This window comes from Gouania willdenowi, chromosome 22 (genome assembly GCF_900634775.1).
Source record: "Gouania willdenowi chromosome 22, fGouWil2.1, whole genome shotgun sequence".
Lineage (NCBI taxonomy): Eukaryota > Metazoa > Chordata > Actinopteri > Blenniiformes > Gobiesocidae > Gouania > Gouania willdenowi.
In genome coordinates, this window is record NC_041065.1 from 29,584,152 (window position 1) to 29,602,904 (window position 18,753).

The 18,753-nt window shown below is 39.0% G+C and overlaps 1 protein-coding gene across 1 annotated transcript; it reads left to right on the forward strand.

The window, feature by feature from the left end:
- Window positions 1–2,628: 2,628 nt before the first annotated feature.
- On the forward strand, window positions 2,629–18,410 carry znf292a (zinc finger protein 292a). Its single transcript, XM_028438961.1, has 8 exons — window positions 2,629–2,987; window positions 6,438–6,592; window positions 9,197–9,275; window positions 10,122–10,257; window positions 10,441–10,643; window positions 11,386–11,522; window positions 11,839–11,980; window positions 12,071–18,410. The coding sequence occupies exons 1-8, from the start codon at window positions 2,838–2,840 to the stop codon at window positions 18,200–18,202; spliced, it is 7,134 nt and encodes a 2,377-aa protein (XP_028294762.1). The 5' UTR covers window positions 2,629–2,837; the 3' UTR covers window positions 18,203–18,410.
- The last annotated feature ends 343 nt before the right edge of the window (window positions 18,411–18,753 follow it).

Consider the following 18,753-nt stretch of genomic DNA (forward strand, 5'->3'; position numbering starts at 1 on the left):
GTTCCTTGACTGTCCATCTGTGGCACCAAGATGTTTAGGGCTGGTCCTCAGATATCGCTGAGTTGCATTCGGATCAATTCCAGATTGTTCTCATATTGGTTGTGTTAAGAGTTTTGAGATACTCTCGTGTTCAGTACCTGAGATTGAATACAGAGAAACAAGTCAATAGGAGAACAGGCACTCGTCTAATACACAGCTATGGGCCTCAGAGTCGGCTCACACCTGCCTCGAACGTAGTTTTCTCAGCATTTTTACCCTCGGCCGAAGGGTATTGTCCGTCTGTCTGTTCATCCGTCCGTCCGTCTGTGTATTTTTGGACTGATATTTTATGTAGGTATGAATCTGAATTCATAACCCAGCAACAATTCATGCGTCAAAACATTGGTACTAATATGGGGACTCTAGGTAATGAAGACTTTTTTCCAGTCGGACAATTGTTGGTGAAAAAACTGCGTTTTTGAGGATTTTTAAAAAAACCTTTGTCGTGAACAGATTTTAAAGAAGGAAAGGAGGTGGATTATTGATAACTTAATGTAAGGTGACATTCACTCAGGGCTCTTGATTAGTGGCAACATTTTTTGTCTTTGTGTTTGTCACAGAAACTACTACATAATAAAATTCCATGCATAAACAGGTGAGTAATCATATTACATTTCCAACTATAAATTAACTGAAGTGCATAGCAGTGACGTGCCGTCAGGGTAGGCAAGGTAGGCAGTGCCTACCCAAGGGTGAATTGATATTTTGATTATTTGTTTTAATTATAAATTATTTATTTTTCCATTTCCAATAGCCTACAGTACCTATAAGTTTGAAAGTGTCAGCATTTTGTGCATTTCATAGCCCAAATGACTAAACAGTGCTATTTACTGGAACAGCTGGACAGTCTCACTCCGCTGTAAGGCAGAGGGAGGCCACGCCCCCCCCCTAAAGGCCTCCGTTCCCATTGCGTGTTTTTACGTGTTTGCGCATGCGCAGTCAGGTCCCCAAGATATCAACCATTTACGTCCAAAGGCAGCGTAGAGAGCTGCCTTTGGACATAACCGTGCTATGCTAAATGGTATACGTAAGTTCACAGTTCATTAGTAAATTGATGCCATGTGACGGCTGCTGCAACGTTCTCTAGCTAGTGGGCGGGATAACACTACAGTCAGGATGACAGCGCTAGAAATCATAGAGAAACTTTTTTTTGAGGAAAAATGTCAGCTTTTAAAAGATGGAGACCAACACCTGAGTTATCAGACCTTCAGCAAAGGTAAGGTCAGAAAATGTTTCATACTTTTCACAGTGAATGGAACAAAAGAAAGGACTGGCTTTGTGGATGCTCCTCACTGAGGCTGTTCTGAGTTGTTGTTGTTGTTGTCATTTTCTCCGTGTTTCTGTGTTTTTTCTTTCTTATTATGAATTTTATATTTTGATAAGCGCATTGAGATGACTTTGTTGGAAATTGCTTTATACAAATAAAGTTGATTTGAATTGAATTAACACTTGCCAGCAGAAACATATGAAATTGTCATTGGTGGTCTTGATTCGCAACGTGCCTACCCAACCCTAGTGGTCACGACACGTCACTGGTGCTTAGCTTGGTCGCAAATAATCAATGTAATTTATTTTTTGTGACAGTTAATATTTTGAGGGTTTTTCAAATGTCAGGCCCAGGGTTTTAAAGTGCGAGCACGTTATGTTTATTCAATGTTGTTATCTAGTGTTTATCCTCCCTTGACTAGCATATGGCTGGAACATGTCTTCTTTTGTTATGATACGTAAGATATTTGTGAATGTCAGGGTGAAATATGAGCTCATCAGAGATAAAGACATACACAAATTATATAGGTCAAAGCATAGATTTCAAAAGTTTATATCTAACAGTATTGCTTTCATTAGAAGATGTTTTTCATTTAGAAATCAAACTATCAGTTATTGTAGTTGAAGATGACATTTACGGTTGATTTAAAGCAAAAAAAATGATGTACGAGATAATGATTGATTTATTATTATTTATCATTTCGGGGTCTATTGTGTCTGCTTTATTTGATTTATATATATTATACATATATGAGTTGTTTAATGTGTATTACGTTTAGTATTTAGATTAGAATTATTGTTATTTGTTAAGATTTTCTGCATTTTGCTGAAATTGTGTTTTTTAGTGTTAATCTGAGTGTCCTCGTTTTTATATTTGATTTGTCGCTTTGCTTAAGTTCTTGCTTTCTTGTGTTATTGTTAGATTTAGATTAAGTTGAAATTGGAAGTTCTGAAGCTGTTTGTTCAAAAAAATAAAAAAAAGGCTTTGAGAAAGCTGACTTGAAAAAAAAGCTTACCTGGAAAAAGAAAGAAAAAAAAAAAGAAACCATGAATAATAATCCATATTTACACAGTTGCCATTGTACTCTTTAGCAAAGCACAAAAAGTAATTGCTTCCATTTGACTGCACGAGGAGGCACATCTGCTACAGGTGTGATCAGAGGACGCTTTAGATACCTGATCTTTCCTGGTGAACATCTGTCCTGTTGAAGTGCCTTTGAGCAACAATGAGCTGCTGCTGTGGAGATAAAACAGGCGTTTGTTCCTGAAGGTGATCTGTGGTGTTGCCTCAGTTGCTGCACGTGAGTGGGTTCAGAGTTCACCTGAGAGCTCCAGATGTGCAGCAGTATCGCTGGATGCTTTGTTGACATTTGGTGGAGGTAAAAGAAAGAGGGGGTGCACGCGGGGAAAACCAACTGCTCGCTTACCCCTCCCCCCCTCCCTCCCCCTCCTTCCAGCGTACGCGTGCGTGTGCGGCTCTGGCAGCGTAACATCTGTGCGTGTGCGTGCGCGGGGCCGTGATTGTTGTGAAGATGGCGGAGGGGGAGACAGAGAAGGAATATGACACACGGAGAGCGATCGAGGAGCTCCGTGAGCGGTTCCAGGCTCTGACCACGGCCCTGGAGGAGAGCCCGCGGTCCTCGCTGGAGGCCTCGCTGCGGTTCTGCCAGGAGTTCTGCCAGGTTAGCCCCACCGTTATCCCGCTGCCCATCCCCGGGCAGCCCTGCAGCCCCTCTGGCTCTCCTAGCCGAGGATGCGCGTATACGCTCTGCTACAACAATGTAGCTAAGGGGGTTAGCTTCCTAGCTACATCTAGCAGTCTGCTAATTCACCATCCAAAACGCTTTTAGCCATTCCCCACACCGTGTGTGTGCGTGCTGTTTGTGTTTTATCTGCACATTTTAAATACATGTTTGACGCGGAGCTTTGTCTGTGATGTGCAAACCGTGCAGGTATAGTTCGCTTTTTCCAGGCCAGAAAGCTAATAGATGAATGTAGCTAGCTGGTATGCAGGTCCCCCAGTTTTGTGCAGTGGACATGCTATGCAAAAAAAAAAAAAAAAGGAAAAGAAAAGCCACGGTGGCGAAATTATCCCATTAACATGCACTGGTTTGTAAACGCTTTATAAACAGAATTGGAGCCCTTCATCACCACCACATCACCATCACCATCATCATCATCATCATCATCATCAATAGCATGGTGTAAATTGGGGTTACACTAATTGAGTTGGAATAATGCACGGGGCAGAGCAATGATGCTAGCAGTGATTATTCAGGCTAACTACAACAATGCAGATGGTAATAATTATAGACTTAGAATGTGGATTCAAATATTTAAAAAAAACTACCAATGTGTGCATGTCTGCATCTGTGTGAGGCGGTGATTTGAAGGCGGAGAAAGGCAGTGACCACAGTGACTCCATTACACACACACACACACACATCCTCGTTAATTAGCCCCAACCAAATAAATATTATGGTCCGTTTGACTGATAAATGTGACCTGTAGCTTTGTTTCTACCACGCATGGAGGATTCAAAAGGGTTTTTATTGTAAGGCGGTGAGGGAGAGCCCCGCACTGTGTGCAGCAGTGTCCGCACGCTGCTCGGAATTTGGCTGAATGTAAATGAAACTGCGGTGGTCACGCCGCCATTCCGGCTCAACCACATATTTGAGGACATTTTGAGTCAAAAATCTGTAGTTAAAGGTTACAATTTGCTCCACAAACATCTTTTTTTGGGGGGTGGGTAGGGGGCTGTATAACTATGGAGGTATATTTGTGTCTTTGTTATTGAATAAAAAAGAACAAAAACTTTTCAATCAAAAAAAAAAAAAAAAAATCACTTCTATTTAAAGAAACAAAAACCTTTACTTCATCAAAGAAAAAAATGTGTTCAAATGCAATTATTTGGGTCTCAAATATTTTACATTTTCTTTTTGTTTTCTTTGTTTTTTTTATGCTATTCTGTTTACATATTCGAAATAAAAAAATAAAAAAATCAAGTCAGAAATCCATTTTTCACCATTGGGGTCGTGACCCCACCTGTGGTCGCCTGGAAATGAAATGGGGTATTGTATAATAGTTCTTGGACAAAAAAAGCTTTGAACTGTGAAATAATTTTTATTGAAAACATAGTTGACCATCTGATGGGTAATACTCCTAAAAGGAGTATTTTAATACAAAATAAGCTATAAAATAAAAAAAAATATGTCAATATAAGCGTTATTGTAATTTTCTATATCGCCAAAACAAAATTCATAATATATTGCTCAGGCTTACCGACATGTCAGTTATGTATAAACTAGCTGCTTTACAGCGGGGATGTTTGTAAAATCTCTAAACTTTTAAAAAATGTAAATAAAAACAATTGTTCATTCAACCTTATAATTTGAGTTGAAGAGTCAGAATAAATAAAAGTCACCTGACTTAGTCAAGCAGGCCAAACTCAGCTGCTTGCTTTATGATTCAGCTTGTATTTACTGGTCTCTTCAACATTGCCAGTCATTTTAATTTAGAGTATTTAATATTTTATTGTTCAGGCCCCACATATGTCTATATTTGGTCTTATAGCACTGTAGACCTATCACTCAACAATGGTTTAATGTCCAGAAATAATCTTTGTCTTTGTTTTGATTAAAAAGAAATTTGTGCTGCAACAAATGAAAGTGCTTGAGATGAAACAAGATCTTACACATATTTCACACAATGATAATGGGGTTAGGGTATCAATATCTTGATGGCGTTTGAAAATGAAAACCGCACAATTATTTTTTCCCTGAGTTATTGCCCTTGTTCCGTTTTTTGGACTCTGTTCAAAGTATCTTCAAAGGGGACAGCTTTTCTCAGAAACCGTTTAAGATACGATAACCAAATTCGGTGTGTGGCTTCTGGGTATCAATACCTTAATGGAGTTCGAAAATGAGAAGCGCACAATTATTTTTTCTGGAGTTATTGCCCGTGTTCCGTTTTTTGGACTCTGTATCTTCAAAGGAGGCCGCTTTTTTTAAGAAAACATTTAAGATAGTTTGTAATTTGATATTCTGATGTGATTATATTTTCTGTATGTATACATCTAAGTTCTTAGATTTAGACCAGGCGAGTCCTCCTAATTTGAATATTTCAATGACGCTATACAGTATTGTAGGTGCTGTGAGGTGTTACTCAAAATGGAAGTGAAATAGTTCAGCAGCATAATCGTTAATGGAAAATCAGCATTTAATCCAAATCGAATCAGAAAAATTGTATAAATAATTGAGATATTTTACATGGAAATATTGGAGACAATGTTGTGCATTGTAATGGAACTAACTTTTACCTTGTGGATTTGAATTTTTATAGTTGTTTGTAAATCTGTTCTAGTTTTTCTGTTAAAATTGGGACATGAAACTCTTATTCCTGTTCATTTCTGGTAGGATCGACCCTGTGAAGGTCAGCTGTCCATCACTGGGCTGTGTATGCATAAGTAGAGAACGTGTAATTTCCCCATAAAAATAGCATCACTTGAACCGACGTCTTTCATACTATGAACGTAGCTCCCAAGCATTTGTTTTATTGTTTTTAAGAAGGTTTAAAATGAACAACCCAGAAGAGATTGTAAATACTAGCCTTAGTTTATTATTTACTTGTAGCCGTTACAATTTAGATTTTTCAATAGATTGAAAACTATTAGTTACAGACTTAAAACGGGCTCTCAATTTGTTATTTTTTTAAATCACTGTAAATTGTTAAGAAAGGGAAGCTTGTTTGCAATACGACAACTAAAAAAAATGTACTGCATTAAGAAGAATTTACATTTTTACAAATTATTATTCATTAGAAAATGTAAATTTATGGTAGTATTAATGAAATAGAACAAAGTTGTGCACACGGGTTTCTTCAATGTAACTGTTTTGAGAGAAAACTAAGAAAAATAAGTTTTTTGTTTTTTTTTTTTGGAAATATATTGAAAAACTTTACTTTTTCTATTTTTCTTTGATTTTTTCACTTCCAAACCAATTGTCCCACTGCATTTAATTCCAACATGTATTGTGCATCACCTATGTACGTCTTTAACCAATATTTTTTTTGTTTATTCAATATATATTAGGTTATACTCTCTAAAAGTAGTTCCTGTGTGTTTGTTTTTACAGATCCTTGTGGAACATGCCGGTCGATGGAAAACCGATGAGGATCCACTGCCGTTGCTGGAGTTTTACACCGTGGCCATCCTCAGCTTCGCTAAAGCCACACCCTCTCTCTCCTCCGAATGTGACAATGTGCCACTCCTACTTGAAAAGATAGCGATGTGAGTAAAACGTTCAGGTTTAGGCTATAATCAATCGACAGATAGGAAGTCTGTTAATTACTTACGTATGTTCAGTTTCAGCCTATTACTGTGTTGTAAATTTGTCATCAAGTAAATTAACTTGATGGTCTTTATTGTCGTTCCTTCCAACAAAGTATGGCAAACACCAGATTATTGTATGTTTTATAACATTATCCTGTGGTTTGAGGTTTGTTAAAAGTGAATTTGTTCCAATAATCGGTCCTGAAACAGCTTGAGCCAAAAATTGAAAATCTTAAACTTGTTCAGTATTTACGATAAAAACTTCTCGTGTGTGAGAGGAAAGCGACGATCGACATGTAAATTTTTTTTATAGCTTATTTTGTTTTAAAACATTTGTTTTAGGAGTCTGTGCTTTCACTACTTCTCAGAACAGCATTAAAAACACAGTTTCACTCACACGTGCTGTCCTTTATAGGAGAAAAATCCAAAAGTGGCACATTTTGTGCAGCTGTTTGTTAATAAATGTCTGTGTGGCATGTTGTATCAGCAAAATTAAACCTGAATTGTCTTTCAGGTAGGGCTGGGATAAACGATTATTTTCTAAACGATTAATCTAGCAATTATTTTTTCGATTAATTTAACGATTCGTTTTTTCCAGTTCGATTAGATTCGACTCATGATTTGATTAAAATCATTTGTACATGTTGAAAAAAACCATAACATTGCAATATATGTTTATTGCTCTTCAACTCAAAATTCCAAAATTAGGTTCAAGTAAGAATATTAATGTACAAAATAATGCATTCCGAGTCAGAAGTAGCATTAAAATAAACTTTACTTTTACCTTAAGAATTGTTTTTGCGTGTGCGCGCGTGCGGCTGCTGTTGCTGTCGCGCACTGCCGTCGGCGTGCTGCCGTCGGCGTGCTGCCGTCCGGTCACACCCGGGATAAAGGGCGAGGGTTATGGGGAACAGCTACCCTCGACGAGCGAGTGCATGTCTTCACTGCCTTGCACTTTTGAAACTCGGAGGAGCCACCTGCGTTAGTTATTCTCCGGCGCCGCCATCTTTGTTTTTTTGTTTTGTTTTTTAAATTCCACACAGGCACAATATGTGCCACTTTTGGCTTTTTCTCCTATAAAAGGATAGCACGTGTGAGTGAGTTATGTAGTGTGGCTTGTTTAGGGGATGGTCTGGGTTAAGACGCTCTCAGAAATCCACTTAACTGAGCTTTTCATGCTGTTCTGAGAAGTAATGAAAGCAGCTACTCCTAAAACAAATATTTTAATACAAAAAGGAATGATATTGGGGATATTGTAGTTTTCAATAGCGCCAAAATAGAAAACTCTATATCATGCCCAGGCCTATTTCAGGTGGCGTTCCAATTCACCTTTGCAAGTAGGAAGTCGGAAAATCCTGAGTCTGAGTCGCTTGGAACGCAGCATTAGATCATGTAGTTAGATGTCGTTTGTTTGATCACGCAAGATCTGGTTTGGAGGAAGATGGGTGGTGGGACAGTCGTTCTGTGTGGTCGTGCACGATCAAAGTGGTTCTGGGTTCTGTTACAGATTTAAAAAAATCTCCTTTGATTTAGAAAATCCTTGGGTGTGTACCCCGCTTAAACCGTTGTGGCGCTGATTGTCGTTAAAAGTCTCCCTTGAGGTTTTAAAGCACAAAATAGTAGAAGTTGGGCTGTGCATCGCTATGAATCTGACGATATGATACGATTCACGATTTGCATGTCACTATACGACATATCTCGATATATATCCTGATACTAAACAATACAATATATCAAGATATCAGTAATTACAAATTTCACCTTTAAAAGTACAAAATGGCATGAAATACAATTTATTTCATTTTTTAAAAACTTGCGTGAACAAGTAAATGTTATATAACTGTAATTCAAGTACAAGTACAATAGCTGTTAAATTCTTAAATTGTTCAAAATGAAAAAAGGAACGACATACTGTACATCTAGAAAAGTGACCAGTATGTTTTATGAAAATAAATTTCAATCAACTTTCAAACTAAAATGCATTGAGGAGTGAGGTAGTTTAACAAGGTCTGATGTGGTTCATGTTTGTGCAATTAAATGTTTTTTTTTCATTTAAAAAAATGCTTTAAAACAGTCAATTTGGACATTTTTTTTGTGTCGATACGATAATCGTGCAGTGAAATATCGCGATATATCACGGAATGGATTTTTTCTTACACCCTTAAGTAGAAGTAGGTTATAGTGGTCTGTTTGCTATTTTGTTTGAAAAGAATCATCTTTCTAAATTGAATGTACAGCATTAGTAGTGGAATGGAGTTTATCTGTTTAAGTGATTACTCAATAAAAACAAGATATTATTAATGATTAATTAATATAACTATAGGCTGCCCTGGTCTTCATTTGGACTTTACCCATTTCATCATAATTCTTATGCTCAGACCTGAACTTAATGACATTAACAACCCTGTTAATATTGTATTATAACATCTTAGTCTGTGAATAAATGTAGTTGAAGAGTTAACCCTGTTTTGCACATTGTGTGTGTGTGTGTGTCTGTGTGTGTGTGTGTACACATTGTTGACCTATATCCTGATCTAACAAATGACTGTGTTGGATTCACAGGAGTTGTGCGGAGCTGCTGCTCTTACTGCCCCAGCATGTCCCTGGTGCCTTATGGGAGGAGTTTCAGTCCTCCATGAAGGTCAGTATCCACTCTGCTATTTGTAGATTTACTCTGGGGTTTTTATCATAATGATGATAAGAAGTGATGACTTAAGGAAGTACCCCTGGTTTTTCAAAGTTAATTTATTTAAATAATATCCACTCTTATCCAGGAAGTTTATAGTTATTTGCGCCGTTGTACATAGTCATCTTAAAGCTGTAAATCCTTGTTTTAATCAGAAATAAAATGGGTTCAAAGTGACCGAAAATGGTGGAGATGAAATGGGATTTTAAAAACCACAGAAATTGGTTAAAAGTTGCACATTAGAGTGGCCAAAAACAGACAGAAAAAGGGCTATAAAGGGTTCAAAGTCTTAGTATTGGAACAATTAGTTTAAACTAGCAAATAATGGGCATGACAATTCGTGAATGTGGTTAATCTATCAAAAATAAGCAGGAAATATGGTGAAAAGAGGTTAAAAGTGATAATAATGGGTGAACATATGCAACATTAAGTGGGAAAAGTGGTGGGAAGGGTTTATAAGTGGCAAAAATGCCTTGAAAGTGGAAAACGTGCAGAAAAGGCATTGAAATTGTGGCAGAAATGGGAGTAATGTAGCAAAAATGCATTAAAAGGAGCAAAAATATGGCAAGACAAAGTAATGAAAATAGGTTAAAATATGGCAAGTTTGGTGTAGTTGCAGAAAAAGGGTAAAAATAACCAAAAATGGGCTCAAATTGTTCAAAAAATACCCCACCCCCCACACATAATGTATAGTATACATTATGTGGACTAATATTTAATGATGTTTACCTAAAATAACCAATGCAACTCCCTTTTGTTTCACACTTATTAACTTTACAATGAACTTTGTAACTTTTTCAGTTGGCACACGGCCTTTTGCAAGAAAGTGGCTGCACACAACTCTGCCTGGTCTCAGCTCTGGCGCAGCAGGATGGCGTTTGGTCCAATCCCACTTTAAGCAGCCTCCTGTCCAATCAGACTTCTTCAACTGAGCACGGTCAGTCCATACACTGTTATTTTCCATCTGTGTTAGTTTAAAGGTAATGACCTACTTCTGGGCACAGCTGTAGCTGCTGTGTTTTCATTTCTGCTGTCTACATTCCATTAGTCATAAATTCGGTGTGGTTTTGTGTTGTTTGTTCTCGTTTCAGCACTGAATATGATGTGGTTTTTCTTTCAGTTCATGAATACCTTGAATTGGAAGGTCCAGCGCTTCTTAACATGCGAATAAAGCACCTTATCAAAGTGGACAGTTTTGATAAAGCAGCTGTCCTGGCAAAGGTGTGCGCCGAGTATCCGAGTTTTGAAGGCAAAGGGAACTTCAAACAGACGTACTTACTTTGCATCTGCATGTCGAAAAATCAGGAGCAGTTAATGGCAGAGGTAATTAACATCACAATATTTGTAAATACTGTTTTAAAATGCTTTTCTTGCCAAAGCTCACATGTCCATGTGATGTTTAATATTTAAATAATTTTGTTGAAGACTTTGCTGTGATGTGCTTCGTTTTATTTATTTTATTTATCATTACATTTTTAATCCCTTTATAAATATATGATAAGGATAGACATGTTAATAAATTAATGAATCAATAAATGAATAAAAAAACAACACATTTAATTTTAATTATTAATTTTATTCATTTATTTACTTTACTTATTTTATTTACTTTACTTATTTTATTTATTTTATACATCTATGATACGTGTTGATCTCAATAAATTCATGAAAAACAACACTTAATTTTATTTTTATTCTTAGATTTTATTTATTTATTTTTTTAATCTATTTTGTTGAAATTATTTTGTTTTATTTTAATATTTTTTTTTTTTATTCCATTTTTAATACAATCTATGTTGTGGATAAACATGTTGATCTCAATGAATGAATGAAAAACACTTTATTTTATTTTTTTTCTTTAAGTATTTTTATTTTGATTAAATTTTGAAACCCTTTATAAATCTAGGACAAGGATACACATTTGATCTCAATGAATGACTGAAAAACAATACTTTATTTAAATAAGAAACATCAACTAAAACTAAGCTAATTCCTAATGTTAAACTATGAAAGGTCCAGTTTTTATTTTAATTTTGAACTTTTTTTTTATCCTTTTCTTTGTCAGATTGCACCAATGGACTGTAAAGATGCTCTGGAAATGATCTGTAACTTGGAGTCTGAGGGAGAAGAGAAAGGAGCGCTGTGCTTATGCACTGCCTTTCTCAAGAGGCAGCTTCTTCAAGGAGATGTTTATTGTGCCTGGTAAGAAGTGTACATGCAACAGTAGTTTGAACTGTCTATTGTGGGGTTTTGGAAATGTTTAATGCAAACAAATATGTATGGCCAGCGCATAGGGAGCATTTGGGGATTACGGATATTGCTTACAGCGAAAGCATTACCAGCGTAATCACATCATATCAGGCTTATCACTGTATTATTGTGAGCCTTGTTCAGAAAGATGCATCCCTCAATACTTGTTGCCACTCATTAATCATTATTTTATCTTCTGCCGTACGGCCGACTTTTGAGAAAAGGTTTGTGTTCATTATTGATGAAGATTTTTTGCTATTTTTTTCAGGGAACTCACGCTGTTCTGGAGTAAGCTGCTCATGCGTTTGGAGTCATCTGCTGATTCATTTCTTGGCCACAGCAAAGACATGGCTCTGCTTTGCAGAAATGTCTGTCACATTCTATTTCTTATCAAAGTCATCCAAAACGAGGCAAGGCTTATTTTTTTTACGCAAATGCTTACTTTTACTATTTAATACAAAAATATAATTTAAGAATAATTATTTTAATTTTATTCTTAGGTTGGAGAGGTGGGGCTTCCAGTGTGTGTGGAAATGTGCATACAAGCTCTGAAAATGACCTCCAGTGACCATAAAGAAAGCAAGACCACCATCTGCAAGACTATCTCCTGCCTCTTGCCAATGGATCTAGAGGTTAAACGTGCGTGCCAGCTGACAGAGTTTCTCATCCAGCCTACAGTTGACTCGTATTATGCTGTGGAATCTCTGTACAATGAGCCTGACCAAAAGCCAGAGGAGGACGGGAGTCTCCCGGTGCCCAATTCTTTACGCTGCGAGTTACTGTTGGCCTTGAAGACACAGTGGCCTTTTGATCCAGAGTTCTGGGACTGGAACACACTGAAACGCAACTGCTTGGCTCTAATGGGAGACGAGGCAGCTATTGTATCATCTATCGACACACTCAATGACCCAGATGAACAAGAGACGGAAAACACACTTGGCAAGCTCCCAGAATACAAAGACCTGGAGGACTTTCTTCTAAACACTACCAATGAACTCAATGAAATCACGGATGAGAAAGAGAAAAACAGAGAGGCTAAGAAGCTTCGAGAGCAGGGTTTTGTTTCTGCTCGCTTCAGAAACTGGCGAGCTTACATGCAGTATTGTGTTTTGTGTGACAAGGAGTTCCTGGGCCATAGAATTGTTCGCCACGCTCAGAAGCATTTTAAGGATGGAGTATATCTTTGTCCTATTTGTGCAGACAGCTTTGAAAGTAGAGAGGTTTTAGAGCCACATGTAGCATCACACGTCAAGCAGTCGTGCAAAGAGAGACTAGCAGCAATGAAGGCAGCGAGGAAGGTAACCAAATTTCCACAGTCTCCCAAAAGTCCTTCCAAAATTTCAAAGGTCGTTGGCAAGATACCCATGAGCCCTGGGTCTCAAGTTGGTAATCAAACTGGATTGCCTGTTAAAGTAGAACAAACAACATCCGACATGAGTGAAGACTGTTTCTGTCCTGTTGCAAACTGTTCTAAAGCTTTCAAATTTTTCCGTAACCTAATGGCTCACGTCAGATCTCACAAGGATGACGAGGAGGCCATGAGGTTTCTAGAAATACAAAAACAGAAAGTGGTGTGCCAGTACTGCAGACGGCAGTTTGTAAATGTCAGGCATCTTAATGATCATCTGCAAATGCACTGTGGCACCAAACCCTACATCTGCATCCAACTGGATTGCAAGGCCAACTTCAATTCTAACTCTGAGCTTCTTATGCATCGAAAAACACACCCAGAGTTTAAAGCCCAGTGTATGTTTCCAAACTGCGGTCAGGTTTATAGCGAGGCCTACTTGTTATATGACCACGAGGCTCAGCATTACCTTACCTACGAGTGCCCCACGGATAACTGTGGTAAAGTATTCTTCTCCCAGGCACAATTCCTGTCACACCAAGCAAACCATTGTACAATTGTTGCCGTCAACAGTTTTCCGGACTCGACTCCACCTCCGCCAGCACCTGTAAAAAGTGACATACCACCCGAGACTGCTGCAGGCAAAGAAAACACATCACCTGTTTGCCAAGAGAGGATCAATACAGTTGTTTGTGTGAAAGAAACATCAAATGACATCACATCACCATGCACATCACCAGATGTTTCCAAAGAGCCTATTCCTCTGAAAGTGAAGCACTCCATTGAAAGCATGCTCGGTTCAGCATTAGAGCCTAAAGCGCATGACCCTGAGGAATGCAAAAGCCCAGCCAACACCCCGATGCCAGCACCACCTGAGGTAAAAACGCCACCCCAAGTGCCACCAGCTCATTTTGATATTGCAAGAGAAGTTGTTCCTCCTGCAGTGTATCCTGTTTCTAATGCATCGAATCTTGGGACGAGTCAACAAGAAGCCAAAAACTGCGTCCAACGCAACGAGTGTTACAAAATGACTCCACAAATACTTACTGCAAGTCAGATCAAGACTGAAATTCCTTTTTCACAGCAAGGCTATCCTGCACCGCCTCCTGTTACTGCTGGTAGTGAGGAGAACCTGCATTGCTGTCCATATAATGACTGTACTAGGGCATATAGTACAAACAAAAGCCTGTCGCGGCACGTGAAGAAACAACATCCAGAGATATTTGAAGACTGGAAATTAGCAAAGAAATACAACAAAGTAGCCAAAATTGCAGCAAAAAAGGCACATGTTGGAGTCGGCTCGACGCGTCAGGGTCAAAATGTTGGAAACAAACCACCAGATAAACAAGGGACACTATGCAATAAACCTGGGATGCAGGAAATGGATTACACAATGGAATGCTCCACCTCGCCCACCCCATGTTATCCTGGGTCGATGGAACCTGTGCCTATCACTCCAATGGTGAACCCAACAATATATCCATCCTGGGGTGCACAAAACAATTCCGGTGCAATGATGCCATCTGACTTGTCACAGCCCTGGTCCTCACCCCCGATGAATAATTGCTATTCAGATGCCTTTAATACGAACGAGTACCCCTCACGCAGCTTTCCTCCCTGGCAAGCAGAACCGTACCATTCAACCTTGCCCCTCCCCGCTGATAGAGATCCTTCAATGGCAGCTATGCATGGACCCACTACATCCCATGCTTCTTCAGAGTCAAGTTTGATGTCTCAGTATGTGTCAAGCTCCCTAATGCTTGACAATGGCGGTCAAATGCACAATGGGGGCAATCAGTATGGACTAATGCATACGGAAGGTAGTGGGGAAAGCAAGACCAGTGCAAATCTGCCAGGACAGATAGAAAATGAAAACAGCATGTCAACAGTTGATAGTCTTCCTGAAGGAAGTTATCATGCTCCATATGCTCACAGTGAAAACTCCTGTCTTACCCAGTGCTCTTCAGTTGATATTCCGATAAAATCTCTCAGTCCTGAAGCTCAAGTTCATGAGAAACCTGCCACTGAACATGAAAAGCCAGAAAGTATCTCCACTCCTGGTTTTGAACAAATGGACAACTCTGTGGATGGGATGCTGAGTCCAAACAGTGTCACTCACACAGATTGTCCTTTGGATGAGGACTGTCCTAATGCCGACTGCGAAGCTAACCCTAATGAAAAAGGGGATGACCCAGACTCCCAGAAAGGAAAACGAAGCAAGTTGAGTAAGCGTACTAAATGGCCAGCTATCATAAAGGATGGCAAGGTAATCTGCAGAAGGTGCTTTAGAGAGTTTACAAGTACCAAATCTCTAGGTGGTCACCTGTCCAAACGTTCACAGTGCAGGCCGTTAGATGAAATTGATCTCACAGCAGATTTGCCAACGTCATTTCTTGATTTCCTTAATGACCCCCATGTTCCCGACACTAATGGAGGCATTTTCAACATATCAAATGGCGAATTTTCACAGGAATCTTGTAGCATGGCCCCTTTGTTTTCACCCATGTTGGTTAAACAAGAGCCCCAAATTACAAAAATAACAGACGACTCCAACTCTTTTGCAGGTTCAACTGGAAACCAGCAAGAGAACACAGTAGAAATGACAAACCCTTCTCTTGCTGGACCTTATCAGCAAGATAACCTTGTGGAAATGTCACATGCTTTTCAAAGATTGGATTTGATAGAGGCAACACAGGAGAAGATGCGGAAAGCTATGTCATTAGAGGCAAACGCCAGTCAGGGGTTGCCATGTGGAAGTGCGGCTGACAAAGAGAAATTTCAAACACGCTGTAAAAATGAAGAGAAGCCCTCAGAAAAGGTCCCGAAACCTTTTAAATGTAACAAGGATGACTGCGAGTATTCATTTATGACAAAGGAGGCGTTATTTAAACATTTAAGCAAAATGCATGATTACTCGAACGAGATGATAGAAGAACTTAAAAAGACTCCGTCAAAGCTTTCTCCCTATCCCTGTCAGATTTGTCCTAAAACATTTACAAGGACCACAGGGTTGAGAATTCACTACGAAAAGGTCCACCGACTGTCAAAGGCACAAATACAGAATCTAAAGATAAGTGCCCGAAACAGGCGGGCATTCAGACTTAACAAAGAAGGTACAAGTACAACTGTTAGCCCGAAAACCGCTGAGGGTCCAACAAGTTACAATGTACCATCTGCTGCAGCCTTGCTAGCTATTAAACAAGAACCACTTGACATTGCAATTGCTCCCCAGACGTATGAGGAAAGTATTCCAGATGTTCCTCAGAACACTACAGGAGATGTAGAGCAACAGGAATGGACTCCGGCTGAATCGACTGTTACGCAATTACCGTCACCACCGGATTATTTGACAGAGAGGCCTAATATTGAGGAGGAAACCTTAGCTCCTGAAATCGTTACGGAACCACCAAAAGTCAATTTTATAAGCCTGAGCCCAGACATTCAAGTAAAACCCAGTTTAAAAGAAAAATTATCTCCGGCTAAGGTGCGATGCACAACGCCTGAGGTGCTGTCAAATACAACAAGAGACCAAAATTCATATCATGCATCTGCGTTGTCATCTCCAGAAAAACCTTGCAGCTCAAAAATGACACCAACAAAGGAAGAGAAGAAGTTACTGAAAAAGTTGAGCCTAAAAATGAGTGACCCCGACAACGCCTTCAGTCCATACAGACCGTATCGCTGTGTACACGAGGGCTGCACTGCAGCATTCACCATCCAGCAAAACCTAATTCTTCATTACAGAGCCATGCATCAAGCATCCCTTCCTTCCACTAAGACAGAACCGAACGGAGAAAATACATTTGTGGACCGCGAAGAGAAAAGAATCGAGTTCATAGGTAAAGACAATGAAGTCAGGTGTCAGGTGAAAAACTGTTCAAGGGTGTTCATGGGAATCACACGGTTAGTGCAGCATTACCTCTTACTGCACAAGTTCACCCGGGACAAAGCCACCGCTCTGATGGCAAGCATGACCATCGAGACTTTTAACTGCGATAGGCCGGACTGCACACTTCCTTTTGACTGTGTGGATAAGTACATTGAGCACATCAAAAATTTTCACAAAGAAATCGCCATTTCTGAACGAGGGTCAGTCGATGCTACTTTCCGATGTGAGTATGAAGGATGTGACCGTGTGTACACTACAAAATCAAATCTACTGCGTCACCTGATTAAAAAACACAATTACATTTATGATCCCAAAGCAAACGATGGCCGAAGGATTAAATCAGTGTCACTTTTCCCTGGTATGACCAATGGGAAGGAAAATGTTGAAAACAAATTCAAAATAAAGAAGAAAAATACTAAAAAGAAAGATGCAAAGTCAGTGGAACACTGGACTAGTTTTGGAAAACCTACACTAAAATCCCACGAAGAGGCATCAGCCATGTGCACCAAGAAGTCTTCTTTGCAGTACCCGTGCATGATCATCGGATGCGATGCAGTGGAGCGGGCCGAAAGAAACATTTTTAAGCATTACACCACACATGGCCTCATGGAAAAGTATATCGAAGATCAAAGAAGTCAATTCATATTCTGCAAAAAGTATTCACGATCCAGGTTCAAAGATGCAACAAAAGCAGAAGGCGCAAGTTCATCTTCTGAGGAAGAGGGACCTGAGGAGGTGGAGAATCAAGAAAAGTCGGAGAAGCCTACTGACCAGAAAACAGAAGAGGTAGAGCAGCCGCTGGTTCTCCAAGAAGAGAGCAAAATCCCACCTGAGGAGGAAAGTATAGAACCTCAACCTTCCACTGAGACTGAAGTGGTGGTGACGGCCAAACGAGGTCGTCCCAGAAAGTCTGCTCAACCCAAACCAGCGTGTCAGGAAAGGAAGCAGACCCTTAGGAACCGTTTGAATGGTAACACGTCAGGAGAGAACTCAAACCCTGGTACCCCCACAGTCAATGAACCGTGTGAGGACGGCACATCTGCACCAGGTTCCTTTCAGCCTTTAGGACTCGAGAACTCTTTCCTGAAGTTTTTGGAGTCGCCTCAATCTTCCAAACGCAAATCAAACGAAAAGTCAAGTGCTGAGTTACCGTCCAAACGACAACAGACTGTGAAACGAAAATCTGCAATGAGAAGTAAAATAATAACCAATGAATTTAGGGGCTTCGATAATCTCGTGGACTTTAGAAATCCCTTAAATCTTAAATCGGGGATTAATGTGAAGATTGTCATGGATAAAAGATTGTCAGACGATGCAGATCTTTTGCTAAAGCAACTCCAAGTTATGAAACCCATGGTCATGATAAAAAAGTGGATTTACAGCGCATCAGTCTGATATTTAGTATTCAGCTCAATCTCACTCAGGATTTGAGAAGTTATGCTGCAGAATGGTTTGTTAACGTATCTGATTTCCAACTATTTGACAGTCATGGTCAGTTACCGATGAAATTGCCTATTTTGTATTTTAACAAATAACGTCGCTGATGATTTTAATTATGTATGTTAGTTATGATAACCAGGTATACTATAGGGCATAGATTTTAGAAACATGTTTGTATTTATGCTTAGTATTGAAAATGTTTTTTTTTTTTTTCCTTTTGCTATATGAAGACTTTTAAAGAAATGTTTTATACATCCCTATGGGATTTCAAGTTTTGTTTGTATTTATTTTATCCTTTTACAACACTAGTAGACCTATCTGTAATATTTACATGTCTTCCACAAAGTGTTCAATAAAACATTACTAGTCTTTTTGTATATAACTCAGATGTTGCTTCTTAAATGCCTACTCATTCTTTTAAGTGTTAGTTTGAGTTCACTATTCGTTTATACTGCTTGTTATTTAGGACCATGGGATTTGTGAAAATATCAATGATGAGAATATGA

Bases quoted from the DNA above. Each gene is read 5' to 3' on its own strand.
- znf292a (XM_028438961.1), top strand. From the start codon at position 2,838: ATGGCGGAGGGGGAGACAGAGAAGGAATATGACACACGGAGAGCGATC. The intron at 9,276-10,121 runs GTCAGTATCCAC...TAACTTTTTCAG, and splicing joins AGTTTCAGTCCTCCATGAAG to TTGGCACACGGCCTTTTGCA. The intron at 11,981-12,070 runs GCAAGGCTTATT...TTTTATTCTTAG, and splicing joins TCAAAGTCATCCAAAACGAG to GTTGGAGAGGTGGGGCTTCC.